Below are 19,627 nucleotides of genomic sequence, written 5' to 3'. Positions count from 1 at the left end.
GGTTGTGTCATCTGCAAATTTGACAACCCTATTACTAGGGTGAGCAGCGACACAATCGTACGTGTAGAGAATATAAAGGAGCGGACTGAGTACGCATCCCTGTGGTGTTCCTATGTTAGTCTTAAGCATACTAGAGGTATAAGGGCCCAACCGAACCCTCTGGGGGCGGTCTGACAAAAAGTCCAATATCCACCCACAAAGTGATAACGGAAGCCCCAGATCTTCCAGTTTAGACATCAGACGTTGTGGTAGAATGGTATTGAATGCCGAGCTGAAATCTACAAAAAGCAGTCTGGCATCCCCCCCCCCCGCTGCTCCAAATGTGCAAGAACGGCATGGAGGGCAATCGCCACAGCGTCCTCTGTCGATCTTTTCGTTTTATAAGCAAATTGGAATGTGTCCAGTCCCTCTGGTAGGCAGGCAATGACATAATTTCGTACCAGCCTCCACACTTTTGGAAATCTGGGAACCAAAATGTATGGCAAGATTACATCTGGTAACACCTGTCAGGGTTAACCTTTGCAAAGTAGATTTGATGTTGAGGCAGAGGTATTTAGACTGTTCAACCCATAAATGAAACCACAATGGAATTCAGTGGCAGAGCACTGCCCTTGAGCATTTGACGTTCCATCGCAAGGACTGAAAGGAAGGATGCCAGAAACTCAAGGCCAAACAAGCCTTCCCTATCTCTGATCATGGTGCTCAGGTGGTTTTGGGAGAAGACTATCGCCTCCCACAGTCAGAATGTTGTGCACCATCTTTCAACGTGCCCCACTAGACAAAGACTTAGAATCCTTCCTACGAAACTATTTTGGCTGCATTCAATACAGTTACTTTCCTTTTCACATGTGGTGCTATGGCCAGTGTTTGGCCTCATATATGTATGGAATCATATGGGGAAGCCTGTAAAAAAAGGTTTATGGACCTAGCACTGGTTTCCATGGCTGCAACTGCCACATCCATGGGAATTCCCATGCTCCTTCGTGAGTCACAGGTTCAGAGCTTCTCATGCGGGGAAGAAAATAATGGTGGAAAATGGGCCCCTAGATTTTGAAGAAAGCTTAAGAGATCTGAATATCCTAACTGCACAGGCAATTCTTGAAATCAGTTTCTCCTTATCCCTTCCCCCACACCGATGAGTCAGTCTGGCTTCCTGACAGATGGCCAGAGCCCTTGAAGTTATTAATAGAGGCGCTGCTCTGCCCAGAATTCTGCTCTTCTATTCATATTGCCAACTTGGTCTCACAATGACAGTTCCCTACTTGCACATCCACCCCTCTAGAAGTATCAATGCACAAGGAGCTGAGACACTGCTGCCCATCCCACACTAATCTCTCTGGAAGAACCTTCTGAAATATCTGTCCTGAGATTCCAGGGCTTATGACACATCACTTCACAATTATTCCTCTTTCTGGAGAGGGTTGGGAGAATGCTCTCATGTAACAAGATGTGAGAATGATAGATGTCATCTTCCCAGCATCTCCCACACACATACCCAAATGGTTGTTCAGAGGGGAAAACCTTTGCCAACTCTATTCACATCTAGCTCAGGGATTCTCAAGACTTCCCACCCCCCCAGACCCACTAGAAACAGTTGGAAATTACTGAGGACCCCCAGTGACAAAATAGCGGCAGATGGAGGCAGTTTGGCACAATCCATGCACAATTACCAACATCAGTTTCTACTGATAGCTAATCCATCTTTGGAAATGGCCAAATTTATTTGCCAGAGGGCTTTCCTTCCGGCAAGGAGTTGCACAGCTCAGTTTTCCACAAGCAAAGTACAGACATTTGCTGTGCAGATTTTGTGAACCACCCTCTTTATTTAGGCAGATTCTGCTGATCCGGAAGTGCTAAGTGAAGAAAGCTTCCCAGTTCCACATCCCTTTCCAAGTTTTTTTTACTCATTTCCCATTCTCCTTTCACACTGAACTGGTTCCTTATTTTCCCTGCAACCACCAGTTTCCTTCACCCTATACATTCACTTCCTCCTATAGCGGTGTCCCTCGCTTATCTACTTCCTTTCTATTCCCAGTTTATTATTTTAACCACCACCTTTTCCCTCACCTTAATTTCCTTTAATACCCCCCTGACTCTTTGCCCTCATCCCCCCCGTAACCTCTCTGGTCCTAAACACCACTGCAAGATGTTGCTGGTGCTGGCATGGCAGGCAAGTGAGGAGGCACCGGGCAAGAAGTGGTTCTGGTAGGTCCTGGCAAACACAGACCTAGAGGATTTCAATCATGTAGGGATCACCAGGAAATGCAAAAGGAAAAGGAAAACCCACCCTTGAGAGTTTCCAGAGACACACGTGTCATGTCGATATGTCCCTGAACAAATCCGTAAATAACTGCCTCGCCCTCAAACTGGGAATTGAAAATCTTGTCTCCATGGTCCAAGTGCAACACACAGCCTAATTACGTTACGCTAGCTCTGTGAACTGTACCAGATCTCTGGACTGGCTGTACAAAAAGTGAAGGTCACGTTGATACATCCCAGCATTACTTCCGCAAAAATCACTTGCATGTAGGGAAACCACATAAGCCTATGATAAGTGGCTCACACTTCCTCAAACAGAGCCCAGAGCCTGTTAAGCATAACAGCTAAACTGCATCAATAAATAAAAACCAATACGAAGCTAAAATACTGCCCTATCGAACTGAAAAGATCTGGGTAAACAGAAATGTCTTCAACAATAAGGGGACAGGTACAACTCCAAGGGGGGACTGCTGGGACTAAGGCCTGGGAGAGCAGGGTTCAAACCCCCACTCAGTCATGAAGTTCATTTGGTGACCTTGGGCCAGTCGCCATCTCTTAGCCTAACCTACCTCACAGGGTTGTTGTGAGAATGAAATGGAGAGGAGAACCACATGTACACCACCTAGAGATCATTGGGAGATAAAGCTGGAATATAAATGTAATAAATAAATCTATACAAAGAAGGCCTTTTTTGCTCGTGTTCAGGGTTGAGATGGGATAAGACACATTTTCCCAGCTGCTAGGAAAGCACAACATGCCTAATAGTCCAGAAAAGGCATGTGACAACAAATGTGTAACAACACATTTGCTGCACTAGAAATTGATTGGGAAAGCATCTGGAATAAACAGATTCTCAGGAAACAGAATCTGCATGACCTAAGAAGCAGCTTCCAAGTCTTATAGTTTTGGCGTTCCATTTTCATGCATTTTTAGAAACAGATAAGACTCCCCAAAGTGCATCTGTGCTTGTCACAAGATCAACACAGATTCTCGTAACTTGAGTACAGAAAGTCCTCTTTGTGCCATTCGTATGGTGGGTGTTTTTTTTTTAAAACATCACCTGCTGCAGAAAAGAGACTGTGTTAAGTTCTTAGGCACTATTATTCTACTGCTGACAGATGCCCCGTCTTTTTTGGCCACAAAGTTAGGCCTTTTGTTTAGCATTCAGCTGTGCTTTAACAAATTTCATTCCAACGTTTCATTATTCAACAGAATTACAAAAAAAACAGCAACACAAACCCCACACACTCAGAACCCAATTATGTTATAATACCAGCTTGGTATGGGGAGGAAAAAAGAAAAATACCTCCAGCTACAAGTTTGAAGTATTGGAATAAAAGTTGGTATGCATCTTTGGGAGGTCCATTACCTGTTTGCATGTTTCAGCAGCACCATGCCTCAAGAACTGATTTTCAAGGATATAAACTGTATTACTATGCAGCATCTCCCTTGCCATGCACTCAGATCTCAGAATGAAAACTAGTATGTGCATTTATGAAACTTAATCAACCCTCATGCTCATATACATGGGCGGAGGGAGAAGATAGTGCTATCTACAAAAGCAGATAGTATCTTAAGCAAGGCCTCTTATGTTTTGGTTGTAAGTTACTTAGCCAAAGAACACCAGACAAACAAACTAGTAGGTGCTAGTGGTTCGGGATGCATCTACCAACTGAGTTCCACAGTCCATTGTTCCCCTTTGTCCTTGCTGATCCATATCGTTGATTGAGGAAGTGGTGGGCAAGCGCTGACCGCACAATCTGCATGGCTGTCCACATATGGAGCCAATGCCCACCATTCCATCAACTTTAAGCATTTCCTGTTTCTGAAATTGCCATAGATCTTTAAAGGGTCTTTAACTTTCGGCCTGCAAATGTATTTTTGTTTCCATCCTTGGAAAGAGCGTTAGGCAACAAAAAAGACTGCATGACAAGAATTGCCCCCTGGAAGGTGTGTCAAAAACAGCAGCTGTGTTCCATTGGCACCTGCCCTGGGGGATTTCCTCTAAGACTCCCTGAAATATTTATCAGGGCCCCAGAGCTATTCAAAGTGCATCAGAGCAAAGTTGGGGGGATGCCCACGGTGTGCTGTCAGAATGATTTCCTGCCTGTGGGGAGTTTCTCCTGCATGGCAGCTTCTGGGTTCTAAACATATGAAGTGCCAGGGTGCTTTTTTTTTGCAGCTTGTCACCCTGTGTGGCAATTAACTAACATAGCAGAAACAGGGCCATCTACAGAATGAAGCAACATTGTATTTTTTATTTATTTAAAAAATGCCATCAAGAAACATATGACAATGGGCCAGAGAGGGAAATGCACAGGAACCTGTTGTTGCAAAGTAACAGAAAGGATTATGAAGGTCCAGTCGATTATCTCAGACTACACTTGCACCTGACTAAACTTAGGCTGCAGTTTTTTCCAGAGAGATAAATGAAGATTCACTGCTAGTGGCATGTACACTAATATCACTTTCATCTCTAGAAAGTAGGTTTATGCAAGGTTTTGCTGTTTCTAAAACCTACAGCTCACAGCCCCCTTTTAAAGCATGGGCCAGCCTTTGACAACCTGATGCTCTCCAGCTGCTTTGGACTACAACTACCATCAGCCCAGTGACCCAATCTAGTAGGCTTAGGCTCTACTGCCCTTTAGATGATGGGTGGTACAGCTGAAGCCTTCTTTTCCTTGCCAATGCCAGGTTCAGCCCAAGACATGCTTTCCAAGGTGCAAAATCCACATAGTGTCCTCACTCACCCTGCCCAGTTCACTGATGTTCTTTCACTGCCAACTGGTAGGCTACATATTGCTGCTGGTGTAGCCCAGTTAAATACATTTAATAAACTGTAATAATCCATCCCATTAAGAGACATTCAAACCTCAACTGTTCCACGTGTACAAATGGTACAAAGCACTTGTTATTCTATTTTCCCCCAGAAGGTGTGCCACTATGATGATGCAATGTAGAATGAACTGTCTCAGAAAACATTAAACCATTGGAGTCTTTCAAATTATGCCCACACGAAAAGAAGAGAAATTCACAACTGCTGGCATCCTTTTTATGGTGAGAGTGTTCATTTAGACTCAGAACCAAGGCATGTATGAAAAAGAGCCTGGCCACATCATCCAGTAATACCCACTGGCACATCTACCCTGACCAATATCCTCTGCATGACAAAAAAAATTATTAAGTACAGTACCAAGAGAAAATCAATTAAGTAGTATTACATTTAGAATGATTTCACACACAGATGCCTGGCACTTACTGATTTCACAACCCAGGAGATCTTTAAATGTCATCCTAGTCGTGCAGGTGCCAGCTTTCTGGAAGCAGCATCCTTGTTGCTTGCATAATATTTAAGTGACCCAATCATGCGCAACCCAGTCAGGTCATTGGCAGCCTCACTCCTGTGTCCAAGTTGTTTAATCATTACTCCAGCAGCCACCCGGGAGCCACCCAGGCAAAAGCAGCTCCCACACATCTCAGGCAATGTTTAAAGGAAGATTTCGCTTCAGATTTATTTAACGTGGCAACCCCCTCTCTTTTCAAAAAGAAAAAAGAATCAGTTTTGGACTGACTGTTCACAATGCTGAAGATGGTTCCCAGCCCCTTATTCTAAATAGCACATGTAGTGAGAGCCCAATTAATGAACTCCCTCTCTGCTCCTCCTTTTGCAGCCCTACTGCCTCTCTCAGCTGCCCCCACAGCAAACCCCTAAACACAGCAAACACCTAAAGTGGTGCACTCAGAACAAGGTCTCAACTCAGCCCCTCAATTAAGATGCCCTTGAGGCCGAATATCCCCTAACACAGGCTTCCTCAACCTTGGCCCTCCAGATGTTTTGAGCCTACAGTTCCCACCATCCCTGACCACTGGTCCTGCTAGCTAGGGATCATGGGAGTTGTAGGCCAAAAACATCTGGAGGGCTGAGGTTGCGGAAGCCTGCCCTAACACATCTGCTATGGAAGCCTCTGGAAATCTGAACTACATCTAGTTTTATTGATTGAACGAACAGAGCTCCTCTCTTCCCCCCTTTTCTGCTTCATTTTCTATTTCCCCCAGCTCACTCATCCTACTCTGCACTGTAGAGATTTCATTTTTGGAATTTAGCATACATCTGCTTTTTGTTTAGCTCCAACGCTGGCTGCAGGAGGAAAGAATGTAAACTGTGCTCAAGATCGTATTCTCAGAAACAAACCACAGCTGCAAGGGGAAAGATTCGTTCCTTCACTCCTGATATCAAAAGCCTGAGTGACCTTCCCTCATTAGCAAGGTGTTGCAAGATTAGAAACAAGAGATACCTTACCTTTCCGCTGCTTGACATGACTTCTGGATCAGTATTAACAGAAGAGGTGGCGGATGCTGCATAACAGAAGAAAAGGAGATATATTAACCATGTGGATGGCAACAAAAAAAAAATCCTTTAATTTTATTATCCTGATGGACCTAAACTTCAGCATACTCCACACAGGAAACACAAGAAGCTGCTTGGTTCACCCAACTCCAACTATACTGAGAGCAGGTCTCTAAGAATACATTTCTGCCTCCCAGTATTAACAATAAACTACGATGAACAAAACTGTGATACAAAATAAATATTCTAATTGCTCTATAATACTATCAATATATATATATATATATATATATATATATATATATATATATATATATATATATATATATATAATTTAACATAAAATGACAGTACAGCTTCTATGAAAAGTCAAAACTCACTTAAATGTGCTTTCACTTAAATGTGCCATACTGAAGATATCTGGGGTGGAACCTGGGGCTTCTGCATGCAAAAGGTGTGCTCCAACACTGAACCATCCTCAGGGGATGCTCCTATGTAAAACTCACCCTTTTGGGGAGGGAGATATATTGAGCTTTATGGTACATCAGAAACTGGCCCCTACAGCACCACCCACCAGTTTCCCTGCAAGATCATCCTTGAGCTGGGCTTGGTGAACAACATCACAGCTCTCAGCCACGACTTTGACGGTGGAGGGAGGGAGGGAAGCCCACATCAAAAAGATTGTGAGCACAGTCCAGATCGCCAATGAGTGGAGGCATTCCAGCTAGTAAAAATGTACGCGAGCTCCTTGCAGACATCTCATCTCTGCACTGCGGTCTGTCTACTGGGCTGAGTTCCAGTAAGAAAGTAACCCTTTAGTATTCGGGAAGCATGCTACTGAGTACCTAAAGCAAGACAAAGGAGCCCAGGGCTGCTTTGGGCATTATGTTTTAATATGTGCTTTCGAAATAGTTCTTACATACAAACCCATAATTGGGGCATGCAGTAAGATACGCACACACCACAGCGTAAATCAGGGGTCAGCAAATTTTTCGGCAGGGGTCCGGTCCACTGTCCCTCAGACCTTGGGGAGTAGGACTATATTTTGATTTTTTAAAATGAACAAATTCCTATGCCCCACAAATAACCCAAGATGCATTTTAATTAAAAGGACACATTCCACTCATGTAAAAACATGCTGATTCCCGGACTGTCCACAGGCTGGATTTAGAAGGCAATTGGGCTGGATCTGGCCCCCAGACCTTAGTTTGCCTACCCATGGCATAAATCGTACAAGTACATAACAAGGAGACCGAGATTGGTCACAGATCTCTGACTTGCATATATAATGGGAAGGACACCTGCCATTATATATGGGCTCTGGGCGGTGACACCAAGCTTTGTTTCTCCATGTCCTCAGAAGCAGTTTGCTGCATGGGGCGGAGCCACTGCACTTGTTTCCCAGCTGCTTACAAGGAAGGAGAGGGGTAGGGTGTTGGTGGGACTGGTATGGTGCAAAGACCGGCTGGTCACAGCAGTAACCGCCTGATTAGATTACTGCAGTGGGCTCTCCATGAAGCTGCCCTAGAAGATAGCACAGCAATTGCAGCTAGCGTAGAATGTGGCAGCTGCCAGTAGTCTCATATAGAACCCCTGTATCCATACATTCCTGATGTGCTGGCGGGTGGGGAGTTTGTTTCCCATCTGCATCCCATATCCACATAAATTGGAGACATGGGAAAGAACCAAGTAACACGTCTGTTACAGAATGGCCCTCCCTTGAAGGCCCAGATAACACTAACATTGGGTATATTTTGCACCAAATTAAAACCTACTTTTTTTACTCAGGCACTTGGGCTATGCCGAGGGCAGTTTAGTATTTCACCTGCCTGTGACATTTGCTGGTGCAGATTATTTAAAGAGTTTATGCTGAATATGATTATAATGGATTATTATGTCTTATAGTTTTAGGGTTACAGTTAGGGAATAAATAGGTTAGAAAGATAGTAAGTCATCATCCCTGCCCACTGGTTGTCCTGACTGGGGTGAAGGGGGGCTGGAGTCCCAATAACATCTGGGCAGCCACAGGCTCCCCATTCCTGTTGCAAAGTAAAATATTTCAACTTAAAAAATAAATTTGGATTGGCCATCTAGCATTAGCAGGAAGCCAAATCAGAGTGAGGGCAATACAACCTGCCTTCTCTTTGCTGCTGCATCAAACAGTTGGAGGGGAAGGGGCTGGGGCAGGAGAATAGTGCCAAGCAAGAGTGTGGTCTCTGCTTACAGTAAGTTGAACAAATCATTTGCCTTGTTCACAGGCCCCACGGTGAAGGACTATGAAAAGATAACCTGCCTCTTTGCAGCTTTGGAAACACAGCCGCAAAGCCAGGGATGCTGTTTCAACTTATCCCTAGTTGAAGGCTACATACAAAGAGATTTGTACATGATCAGTGGTACTAACACTTCATCATTTGTCCATGCAGACCCTACGAAAGCTGGAATATATTGAACAAAAATCAGTGTGAAAGGGAACGCATTGGGAATGCTGATGGTTCTGAGGCTAGATATGAGGTGGGGAAGCTTTTCAACCTGAGGGAACAAATGGATGCAACCCTCACTTTTTATCGTAGGTTACATCCCAGCAGCAATGCAGAAAGGCAGAGGCTTCTACACAAGCACACATACCACACTGCCTTGCTTCAGGCAGGCAAGAGGCACTGTGTCACAGTTCAAGGACACACAAAAGTACTCAAAGAGGATGTGGCCCCGGGAGGGGCCCAGGGTAGACGAACAGAAAGCAACCAAGACAAGATCATGAACGGCAGCAACTGACACACACATCCATGGCTAAGGAGAAGTGCCTGTGGGAAGGGCATATCCATGCAATACTTTAGCCTGGATCAATAGCCATTCTCCACCTCAGTGTTTCTAAGAGTTAAGAGGACACAGTCCTATTGCTTTTAGTAGAATCTTAGAACGTTGTGGTTATGAACAGTAATGCTTATTTGGCAAAATTTATACACTGATGGATTGCTTTAAAAAAAAATCTTCACATTGTGGTGTGATTGAAGCCTGCCCCATTTCCTGTCCCAGTACTCAAGGAGCTCACATCCGGTGTATGCAAAATTTTGGGTGCACAGTGTATAAAGTCTCCAGATTGAAAGTTTGCTTTCACCCTGCCAAGAAAATGAGATTTCCCCCCTCCATCCTGGGGCCAAGGGAGTGGGGGGAGATCACATACATTCAGACAAAAATGCACAGAATAATGACAGGAGTGAAGGGTGGCAAGCATACTTTGATGACTAATAACTCTACTTCATTTGACTCTGGAAAGAACAAGTGATGGGTACACAGACATTTTGTACCGACTCAAAATAAGAAGGGCACACTAGTACCAACCCCCCAAGGTTGTGCAGTGCTAGGTTTCCAAAGAACTGCAAGGTTTTCCCCCATCTCTGGTGATGGTGTCATTTTGTCTCTATGACAATAGCTTTTAAAGAACAAACAGACAAAGGCATTTACAACCAGTGGACTTCAGTTGCCTAAAAGCAAACACACGCTATTGAATGGAAAAGTGGTGAAAGAGAGTACAAGCAGCAGCAAATGTTTAGTTCTGCAACACATCTAAGGGTAGTCGGTAAGAAGAAATTCAGTTTGTGCAAAAATGGGGCCTATATGCCATCCCTGAAAACTTCTCTTCAAGCCTAGCATCTCAGCCTTATTGCATGTGCATGATAAAATGTTCCAGTTAGCAGAAGCACTACAGTATTCTGTAGTAGATGAAGCTTCTGGACCAGCTGTAAGGGCAACTCCAGGAAAAGAGCATTACAGTAACCTAATATTAAGGTTACCAATGCATGGATCCCTCTGCCCAGGAATGGTCATCGCTGGCAAACCAACTGAATCTGGTAAAAGGTTAGGGAAGGCCTTTATTTTGTAGGAGCTTAAAAGAAAAACATTTTGAAAACACCCCATGACAAATGATTTACTAGAGCGAATGAATGAGATTGCAATGCACCCATGTCTCTGAATGGAAAACAGAATGAACAAATAGCCTGTTAACATTTTGAGAACTGTTAGGATCTCTTGAGGAAGCAGCAAGGTAGCCTGTTCTCTTCTTTAGTGGCTTCCTAAAAATTGCCTTGCCTTCTCCACTCTTGAAAGAGTGTGCCTGGTGGGTTAAACATAAAGGCAGCTTGCTCACGCGTCTAACCTTTCCTCACAACAGCTAGAAATCTGTATTTTCAGGTATATATTTTCTTGCTCCATGAATCCAAAACAGCATGAGCTGAGGGCTATTTTTAAACACTGGAAGCAGTATGCTGTGAAGGCAGTTATTAAGCACTAACACTCACACTGTAGCCTGCATCAGAAACATTTCATTCCCAATTTAAACAAATAGCCTATAGCAGAATCCAAAAACATCTATTCAGAAGAAAGCCTCACTGAGTTCAATGGGGTTTATTCCCAGATAGGAGCATAGAACAGCAGCCTAAAAGTCATTCCAGAAACAATATGGCACAGGCAAGCCCCACCCAGTCCGAAGGAAATAAGGGCTTTTACAAGGCTGGGTAGATCTCATAGCTGTAGCACACAGCTTACATGTGCCAAGGGCCTTCCTTTAAGACCCCAGTTGCCAACATAATAGAAATACTTAGGTTCTCAAAAACTGCAGAATCCCATACATGTTTATGCAGAAGTAAGATCCACAGGAGGGCTTACTCCATTGTGCAATTGTCTTCAGGGTTGAAGAAGACTTAAAATCAATACACAAAACAGACTAAAAGCAAAATATTTTAAATGCTACTGTTTGTGCTCACATGATTTTTGAGGAACGACTCGTGACTATTTAAGCCTTAGCTCTCCAATCCTATTTTTGTTCAGGATAATACATACATTCTATTAAAATTAGATCAGAAGTCACAAAAATGGTCACTGCCTGCACCTAAAATAGAAAAAGCCCCAATCATTTCCATGCGCTTGGACCCAGCCCTGCCTGTCCTGAATCATAAGGACATGATTTTCAAATGTAACTAAACAGAGCATCAAAATAGCAGTCTTTTACCCTCCTGCAACTTCCCATCAAGAAAGGAATCATATATAAAACTTTACTCATATTTTATTAATTAAGAAAAGCAGACATACCTCCCTCCCCACAGGAAAATTGGTAGCAGTTTAAACATATGCCTAACATTTTATGCCGACATGTGTTTTGGGGGGAGTGGGTTACTTTGGAAAAAAGATTCTTACATTACTGTATTGATTTGCTACCAGTTTCACTCTCTGGGTCCATAGTGTCAACATTCCTAATAGCATTTTGCCTTACAAATATGGATTAGCGTTATGAATACAGCTTTGGCGTGGTGCTCAACTTCTTCTGCTCCTATGCTGCATCTACTGGTGTGCAAAGACTGTAGACAGACAGACATGGGCGTAGCCAGGGAGGCAGGGGACATCTGCCCCTCTAAATCCATCAAAATCAATACAAATCTGAGGTTCTGCCCCCCCCAAAAGCCTGCCCACCCCCAATCCTGGCTACGCCCATGCAGACAGACAAGACAGCCAAAACCACCACTGCAGCTCAATCCAAGACTAGTACTGTATTTGGGGCAGTGCTAGAAACTGAGATAGAAAAGCTAGGTGCGAAAAGGCACTAGGTTTTCAGCTGGCACATTTTTTTCTTCTCCACGATTGCAAAGCAAATGAAGACAAGATGGGGAATTTAGCTAAAAATGGAACAAACGTGCACAAAAGACAAGTCCTTTTAGAACAAAGACGCCATCGAGTGCCAAAGCAGCCTAAAGAGATGGGGCTGCAGTTTCACCCCAGCAAAAGTAGAAACCGAACCTCTTTGACTCAAATAGATCAGGCAGTTTGCCAAAACTGGATCTGCCAGGGCCACACCCACCGGCTTCTACAAAGAGCCAAGTCATTGAAAACTCAAGGCAAGTTTCCTAGCTAGCGAGGAGCTTGTATTATGCGGCTCCTGAGGGCTTGCATTGCAAAGCAGAAAGCCATACTTCTTAAGAGAGAGAAAGTCTGGCTTTAAACGGGCAACGAAAGTGAGTGAAGAGATACCAAGGAAAGATAAAAGACTGTTTATGTATGCAGCAACAGCGGCAAGAATTCTTTTAGCCCAAAAATGGAAAGAACAAGAAGTAGCAACGAAAGAAGAGTAGCAGTTGAAAACGATGGACTTTGCAAAACTAGCTAAGTTGACGGGAAAAATCCGAAACCAGCACGATCAAAAGGACTGGTGTGAATGTATACGATATTTGAAAGATTATTGTAAGCAATTAACATCCCTAGCAGGGTTGACGGAAGACTTGTCGTGAGAAATATTCTCCCTTTTTATATTTATTTAAACTTTGAGGTATTTTGTAATGAGTGCAACTAGAATTGGAAAACCTAGACAATGCAATGATATAAAGGTTAATTTTGAAAGCCACGAGGCGGGAGGAAAGGAGGTCCGTGAGCGGTAAAGCGAATCATAATGATGTGATTGTGTATTATTAAATGGAAAACTAATAAAATTATATAAAATAAATAAACGGGCAACGAAACGCAGCACCACTCCATTCTGACGGGATCTTGGAAGGATGCTAATGGATTCCTTCCATCTCCCCCACCTAACCTCACCCCGTTCCCCTTTCCCAGCAAGCTACGGCTGCCCCCGTTTCTTGCCCCCCGTTATTAACTTACTTCACGGGCACCAGGAGGCCTCTTCTGCTAGAGCCGTTAGGAAGAAGCGCCTCCGTCGGTGCGCAGCCAGGCCGCGGGGCACTCGAGACGCCGGAGGAAAGGCTGACCTCGAAGCGCCGCAGCTGTTTCCTTTCCCTCGCCTCGGCTCCGCTCGAGTAGCGACGTCACGCGCTCCGGAGCCGCCCAGTCCCGGGCTGCCTCCCTCCCTCCCTCCCTCTCGCCCTGGCCGCCTCCTCAGGTGGGCGACGGAGCGACGCCCGCTGCAGAGGAGGACCCTGGCTGACGCAGGCGCCGCAGGGAGGTGGGAAGGGGGGACTCCCCAAATGGGGCGTCGTTTCAGCTTGCATCTCTCTGCTGCCAGACGGTAGCGGCTGGATCACCTTGGCTTGGGTGTTTAGCAAAGGGAGGCAGAGGAGGGAGCTACTTAAGGCTCAGGTTTATGCGCACGTACGTGGGAATATATTCTGGCGCACGCTCAGATTTACTCCTGAGTAAACGTGCATAGGATGAGGTTGCGCAGCTTCTGCTTTTTTGGCGATCACTCGTAGCCGAGTAAGATTGCCTTCCATGAACACGGTTTTGACAAAATAAAATTCCTTCCAGTAGCACTTTAGAGACCAATTCAGTTTGTTATTGGTATGAGCTTTCGTGTGCATGCACACTGTGGAAGCCAGTTCTGGATCCACACGTCCTTCCACAGTGTGGACACTGGTTTCTGGGCGGGAGTGGATTTGCCAAACCTGCCTTCCTCTTAGCACGTTTCTCCCTTTACAGTGGTACCTCGGGTTAAGAACTTAATTCGTTCCAGAGGTCCATTCTTAACCTGAAACTGTTCTTAACCTGAAGCACCACTTTGGCTAATGGGGCCTGCCGCCATGTGATTTCTGTTCTCATCCTAAAGCAAAGTTCTTAACCCGAGGTACTATTTCTGGGTTAGCGGAGTCTGTAACCTGAAGCGTCTGTAACCCCAAGGTACTACTGTATTTGGCCCTTAGGCAGAGGCAAGGAGCTGTATCAGTGCCCCCTGTCCCCAACTCCTTGACAGCTCTATCACCCCTTCACACTCCAGGCGATCTAAGCAGCACAATTCCCCCCTCCTGCCCCCCCCCAACATGCTGTGCCACTGAGCCCCCAGGTGAGTGTATGAGGGTGCATCCTAAAACATCATAGTTGTGCACCTAAAAAAAGTCACGTGTTAAGTCATCATAAATCTCATTTCATTGTTTTTAGTGGGATATGCAACCTGATCCTATGCTTGTCCTCCCTTGCCCAGCAAGTCGCATTTTGTTCGCTAGGGAAGTGCAAGCCATAATGCTGTTTTAGTCATGGCATTAGTAACTTTTGCTGTCGAAAGTTGAGCTAGACCTGCACAAAGAGCAACCTTAGGAACGCTCACCATTTAAATGCATTCAGTTATTGTAATTGGGGCTGGCATCAGCACCTGGCAGCCTTGGGCAGCTGAGTCTAGTACCATTTTAATTTCCACAATGTTTCCAGTGCAGTGTCTCTCTGGTGCCTAGGAGGTGGCCAGACTTGGCTGCCTAGTGCTCCCACTGCTTTTCTAGCATGATAATAGCAGAGGTGGAATAGAAGAGATCGTAGGAACAAACGAAGAAAGGAGCAGAAGAAGAACACAAGGCAGTCATGTGGCCCACATCCAGAACAGCTGCCATGAAACATAACCATCAGGCCATATATGGCAAAAATAGAGATTGACTTTTTCTTTTCTTTTTTATCCCACTTGGAACAGCTTCTTGTTCTTGCTCTGTGAGATATGATCTCTCAGCAATTTTCTTAAGCAGCTTTCCCTGAAAAAAGAAGTGTTACAAAGCATAATATATATATTAAAGTCTCATATAGCGTATGCTTGTACTCTGTTTTCTGAACACTGGGATCTGCAAACTTCAAGGCCCTTTTCAGTGTGAAAGGCAGCCATTTCATGCTTATAGCCTACTAACTGGGAAAAGCTCCCCTCTGTGCTTTTCAGGGTGGCTTTTGTTAAACCAGTTGAACATGAGTGCTGGCATGGGTGATAACCCTATTCATCACGATGAGTGGCTTAGTCCAAGCACCGAACCCTGGAACAGGAAACTCAAGCAGATCTCTGTCAAGATGACATATTGCAGGCACCACTTGCCTTCGCTTCACTTTGCATAGCAGCTGCAACACAAGCTGTTGCCAGAGACACCCAGGCATGCTCACTAGCCCCCAAACAGCTGCCCAGACTTGATCCAATGGAGTCCAGAGACACGATTCCCTTGCCATCACTCTAGACATTTCCAAAAAGTCTAAAAGGCCTGACTGTATCAGTATTCTTTTATACTTCACACTATTTTTGCCAGTGCCTTTTGGCAACAGGGTCCCAGAGTCACGCAGCCTGATCTTATGCATGATTACTCGGTGAATAAGCACCAATGGATTCCAGGGGATTCAGATGTGATCATTCCCAAGTAAATGGTAATGTAGCTGTAATAACTGTAGGGGTTACTCGTGCGCAAGTTGGTGCCACTCCTGGCTAGTTTGCCTTGTTAAACCTTTTCTGTCTGGACAGCCCTACACTTCGTGGCTGTTCAGTCGCTGGCAGAATCTGTCAGTGGGCATTTCTTAAACCTTTTCCAGCATAAAAGTTGTTTGACTCCAAGTCTCCTCCTACTCTCCCTGCGCGGAAGTCTTCTGCGCAGGGAGGACGTGGGTAGCGGAGGACCCGTGCTCTCCTCGCTGATCTCCGTTGAAGAGTCCTGGAGCCCCCTCGCCGATTCCCCCATCTGCCCCCCTTTATCCCTGGTGTTACGCTGATTTCCTTCCCCAGCTGGTGAACCGCCTCTCCCCCTGCTGGGCCCTTCTCCAGCATCGTTTGAGAGCCTCGCCTCCGCCTCTGGCTCCGATGTCAGTTCCCTGATAGTAGCCTTCTTGACCAAGGTTCAAATGTTCCAGAATTCACCTTGAATTGCCTTTCTAGTTATTCTAACAGAACGACATGAAAAGCTTTCATATAATGGTGATATTGTTTATAGGATCGAAGCAGACAGCACAAGACAGTTTATTATTATTTATTATATTTACATGGTGGTGGTTGTTTTACACTGAAGTGTCTTAAAGTGACTTACATAACAAGCAATGAAATAACAAAAACGTGTGTGTGTGCATTTTCGGATTCTCTCCAGGACTGCAGTTTTCAGAAAGCCTCAAAGTGCTTTTTCAGTGAAAACTACAAATGAACCCTTTCTGTAGATTATTAGGTAAGGCAACTCTGCAACCTGCTGGTGGAGGCGGGAAAAGCAAATGACCCATATTTTCCAGTCAATACAGTGGTACCATGCTTCTTGAACTTAGTCCGTTCTGGGAGTCCGTTCGACTCCCAAAACCATTCAAAAACCAAGGCACGGCTTCCAATTGGCTGCAGGAGCTTCCTGCACTCAACTGGAAGCCACGGAAGCCGCGTCGGACATTCGGCTTCCGAAAACCATTCGCAAACCAGAATACTCACTTCCAAGTTTCAATCTGGGAGCCGATTTGTTCGACAACTAAGCTGTTCAGGAACCCAGGTACCACTGTATCTGTTTGGGAGACTGTAAGGCTTCTTTATACATGTCATTTCTTTTTGCCTTTGGGGACCATTTTCTGCAACCATTTTCATCATGGTTACCTGTTTCTAATAATTGATGTCATCTCACCCCAAATTAAAATGTAGCATGCATTTACATTGATAAAGAAATCATCACTTGTAGAGTGGGTCAGATTTGGAGAGATAGAGTACTGTTTGGTCTGGAGATGGGAAGTTGGATGGATCCCCCTATGCAGGGCCGTTTCGGTTCTTGGGATTTGGTTTTGGGCCAGGGGGGGTCTGGAGTTGTGGGGGCTCTTAACTTTGGAGGGACTTTGAAACACGCCTTCGAATACTTTTTGGATTACAGTGCTGACTGTGGAGAGTGGGCTGACCTGTTGAGGGGGGATGGAGATATTGTTGGGTTGGAGTCTCCCCGAGACCTACTCCTCAATGAGAAAGGAAAGAAATTAAGAAAAGATAAACAAAAGACAAAGTAAAGTGCAGGTATAAACAAGAAGAAGATCTGCAGAAGGGACATGGAAAAGACTAAAGAGCCTCGGACAGAAGATCACCAGGTTGATGGACTAGATGGAATGGATAGAAAGGACTGACATAACCCGAGACCAGGAAGAAGAGACGATGGATGAAGATTGGAAGAAAGTTTTTAAAAATTCATTTTGAGAAAAAGTGTAAAATTAATGAGTGTTAGGAAAAATGTTGGAATGAAACTATTTGGCTTTAGTAGAAACGATATGGAGTTATGTATAAATAAGTATTAAGTTTTAAGTTTAAGTTTTAAGGCTTTTTATGGTAAGATAAGGTTAAAATAAATTAAGGTAATTTAATGACAGAATACAGTGAAAGATGGAAAGGATTTGCTGAGTTAATTAATAGGTTAGACCATTAAGATAAATTATAGAATAAAAATTGAGAAAGATGGAAAGAATTTGCTGAAACAATTAATTGAATTAGATTACAAAAAGGGAGGTGTGCGGAGGTCGATGAAACAAGTAAATGAAAGATAAAGATATGGAATATGGATGTGTGTTTTAATGTTATTGTTCTTTTTTGCTGTATTGTTGTATTGTTTTTTATGTTTTCTTTTCTCTATGTATTGTAATGTATGTCCTGTTAAAAATTTTTTTTGTTTTCTTTCCCCCCTTTTTTCCTGTAATTTTTAAACTTCTAATAAATATCATTAAAAAGAAAGAAAGAAAGAAAGAAAGAAAGAAGAAATCATCACTTGTAAAATAAGCAAAGCATTGTCTCTCCCTTTTGCGAGACCAACACGTTGGTTAACTCTGATGCAGTTTCACAAGGCATTCCACAGTTTCTTTTTGCTTGCAAGTTACACCCTTTCATTGGCTGGGGTGATACTCATATTTGTTGACATAATCTGCTGTGTGATGGGGGGACTTGTGTGAGATGAATGTGCAAGACAATCAGTGCTTTGTGAATAACTGCACACGTTTTCAGACTGCCCTCTAGAAAGCAAAACAAAATATTGGCCTCAAAGCTGTGCCTTATTAACAGCATTCTACCACAGCTTGGCCACCAAACATAACATGCTGAAAGTTGGAACAACTGTTATGCTACAGCAATTACAGCTATACTCCCAAACGAACACCTTTCAGTTTAAAATAGTATACTTTAGAGTTTGATTCAAGAGCCCTGGGAGCCTGACGAAAGACCAATCAAGGCTACAATCAGTGGCGTAGCGTGGGGGGTGCCAGGGGTGCCGACCGCACCGGGCGCAACATCTGGGGGGGGGGGCGCGAGTCCAGAGGGAAGGGACAAGTTCCTTCCTCCGCCGGGCTCCCCGCCGCCACCGCCAGCCTTGCGCCCTAGCGCGCGCGCCCCCCGCCGTCGCTGTGGCTGCGCTCCGCTCACTGCTCGCAGGAGGAGCAGCCGATGCAGCAGCGCCGACGCCGCCACCGACGCCTGGCCGGGCATGGGCAGCCTCTGCACCCTGCCGCCGCCGCCATCCCCTCGGCCCAGCCACAGGCGGCGGCTGCTTCTGCCTCCATCCTCCTCCGGGCAAGCAGCGTTGTTTGCGCGGCGGCGCCAGCGGCAACTCGCAGGTTAGGGGTTGGGGGGGCGCAAATTACTTGCCTTGCCCCGGGTTAGGGGGCGCAAATTACTTGCGTTGCCCCGGGTGCTGACAACTCACGCTACGCCGCTGGCTACAATCCTAAAATGTATTAGTGAGGAGCCCAATTGAACACCTCTGATCCTTCAGCCACATACTGCCCTTCATATGGGGGATGCACACATCATACAATCATATGGGAAGACAGTCATCAGGTGTATCCAGTCATGTGATGAGACATGTTTGCTCATTCTACATGGGTAGGTGCCAGCAGGGGTCATTATCCGGTATATATTTCCAAGGCAGGCAGCCTTTCATTTTGTGGAAAGCAAAATGGGAAACTTCAAAGTAACTGCAACAAAAATAATATGTGGTTCCTCACCCTTAGAAATGTATCCTGATCGATATATAGAAAGCCTACCAAGATATATCCAAAACCTACCAAGTGGGCAAAGGCCACTATTTTGAAATACCAGAATTGTTGTTGTTACTCTGAGTGAAATGAACTTTGAAGTGCCAGATAAGGGCGTTTAAAAACAAGAACAACAACAACATCATTGAACTGATACAAAAAAGATTAGGAGAATAAGAAACTGGAAAAATAAAAATGGCAGATCGGCCCATCCCTACCCCAATGCCCTTTCCTTCTTTTTAAAATTTACTTGATCCTATTTTGCTTAATGCCTCAACTCCACTCCTTGCACGTATCCTGCCAAATGCTTCCATTCACATTCTCAAAGGC

At 44.7% G+C, this 19,627-nt stretch overlaps 1 protein-coding gene across 1 annotated transcript in view; it reads right to left on the bottom strand.

The window, feature by feature from the left end:
- Nucleotides 1-13,410, bottom strand: part of ANXA6 (annexin A6) — a 37,687-nt gene extending 24,277 nt beyond the window's left edge. The window contains exons 1-2 of the mRNA XM_081180749.1: nucleotides 13,250-13,410; nucleotides 6,560-6,615 (exon numbers count right to left, since the gene is read on the bottom strand). Coding sequence (XP_081036875.1) covers nucleotides 6,560-6,577 — 18 coding nt within the window. The 5' untranslated portion in view covers nucleotides 6,578-6,615; nucleotides 13,250-13,410. The remainder of the gene's footprint in view (nucleotides 1-6,559; nucleotides 6,616-13,249) is intronic.
- Between the last annotated feature and the right edge of the window lie 6,217 nt (nucleotides 13,411-19,627).

Source organism: Podarcis bocagei, assembly GCF_964188305.1.
Source record: "Podarcis bocagei genome assembly, chromosome: 2".
In the NCBI taxonomy this organism is placed as follows: Eukaryota; Metazoa; Chordata; class Lepidosauria; order Squamata; family Lacertidae; genus Podarcis; species Podarcis bocagei.
Note: the sequence above shows the minus strand (reverse complement) of the source record. Positions and strands in the feature narration are given on the sequence as shown.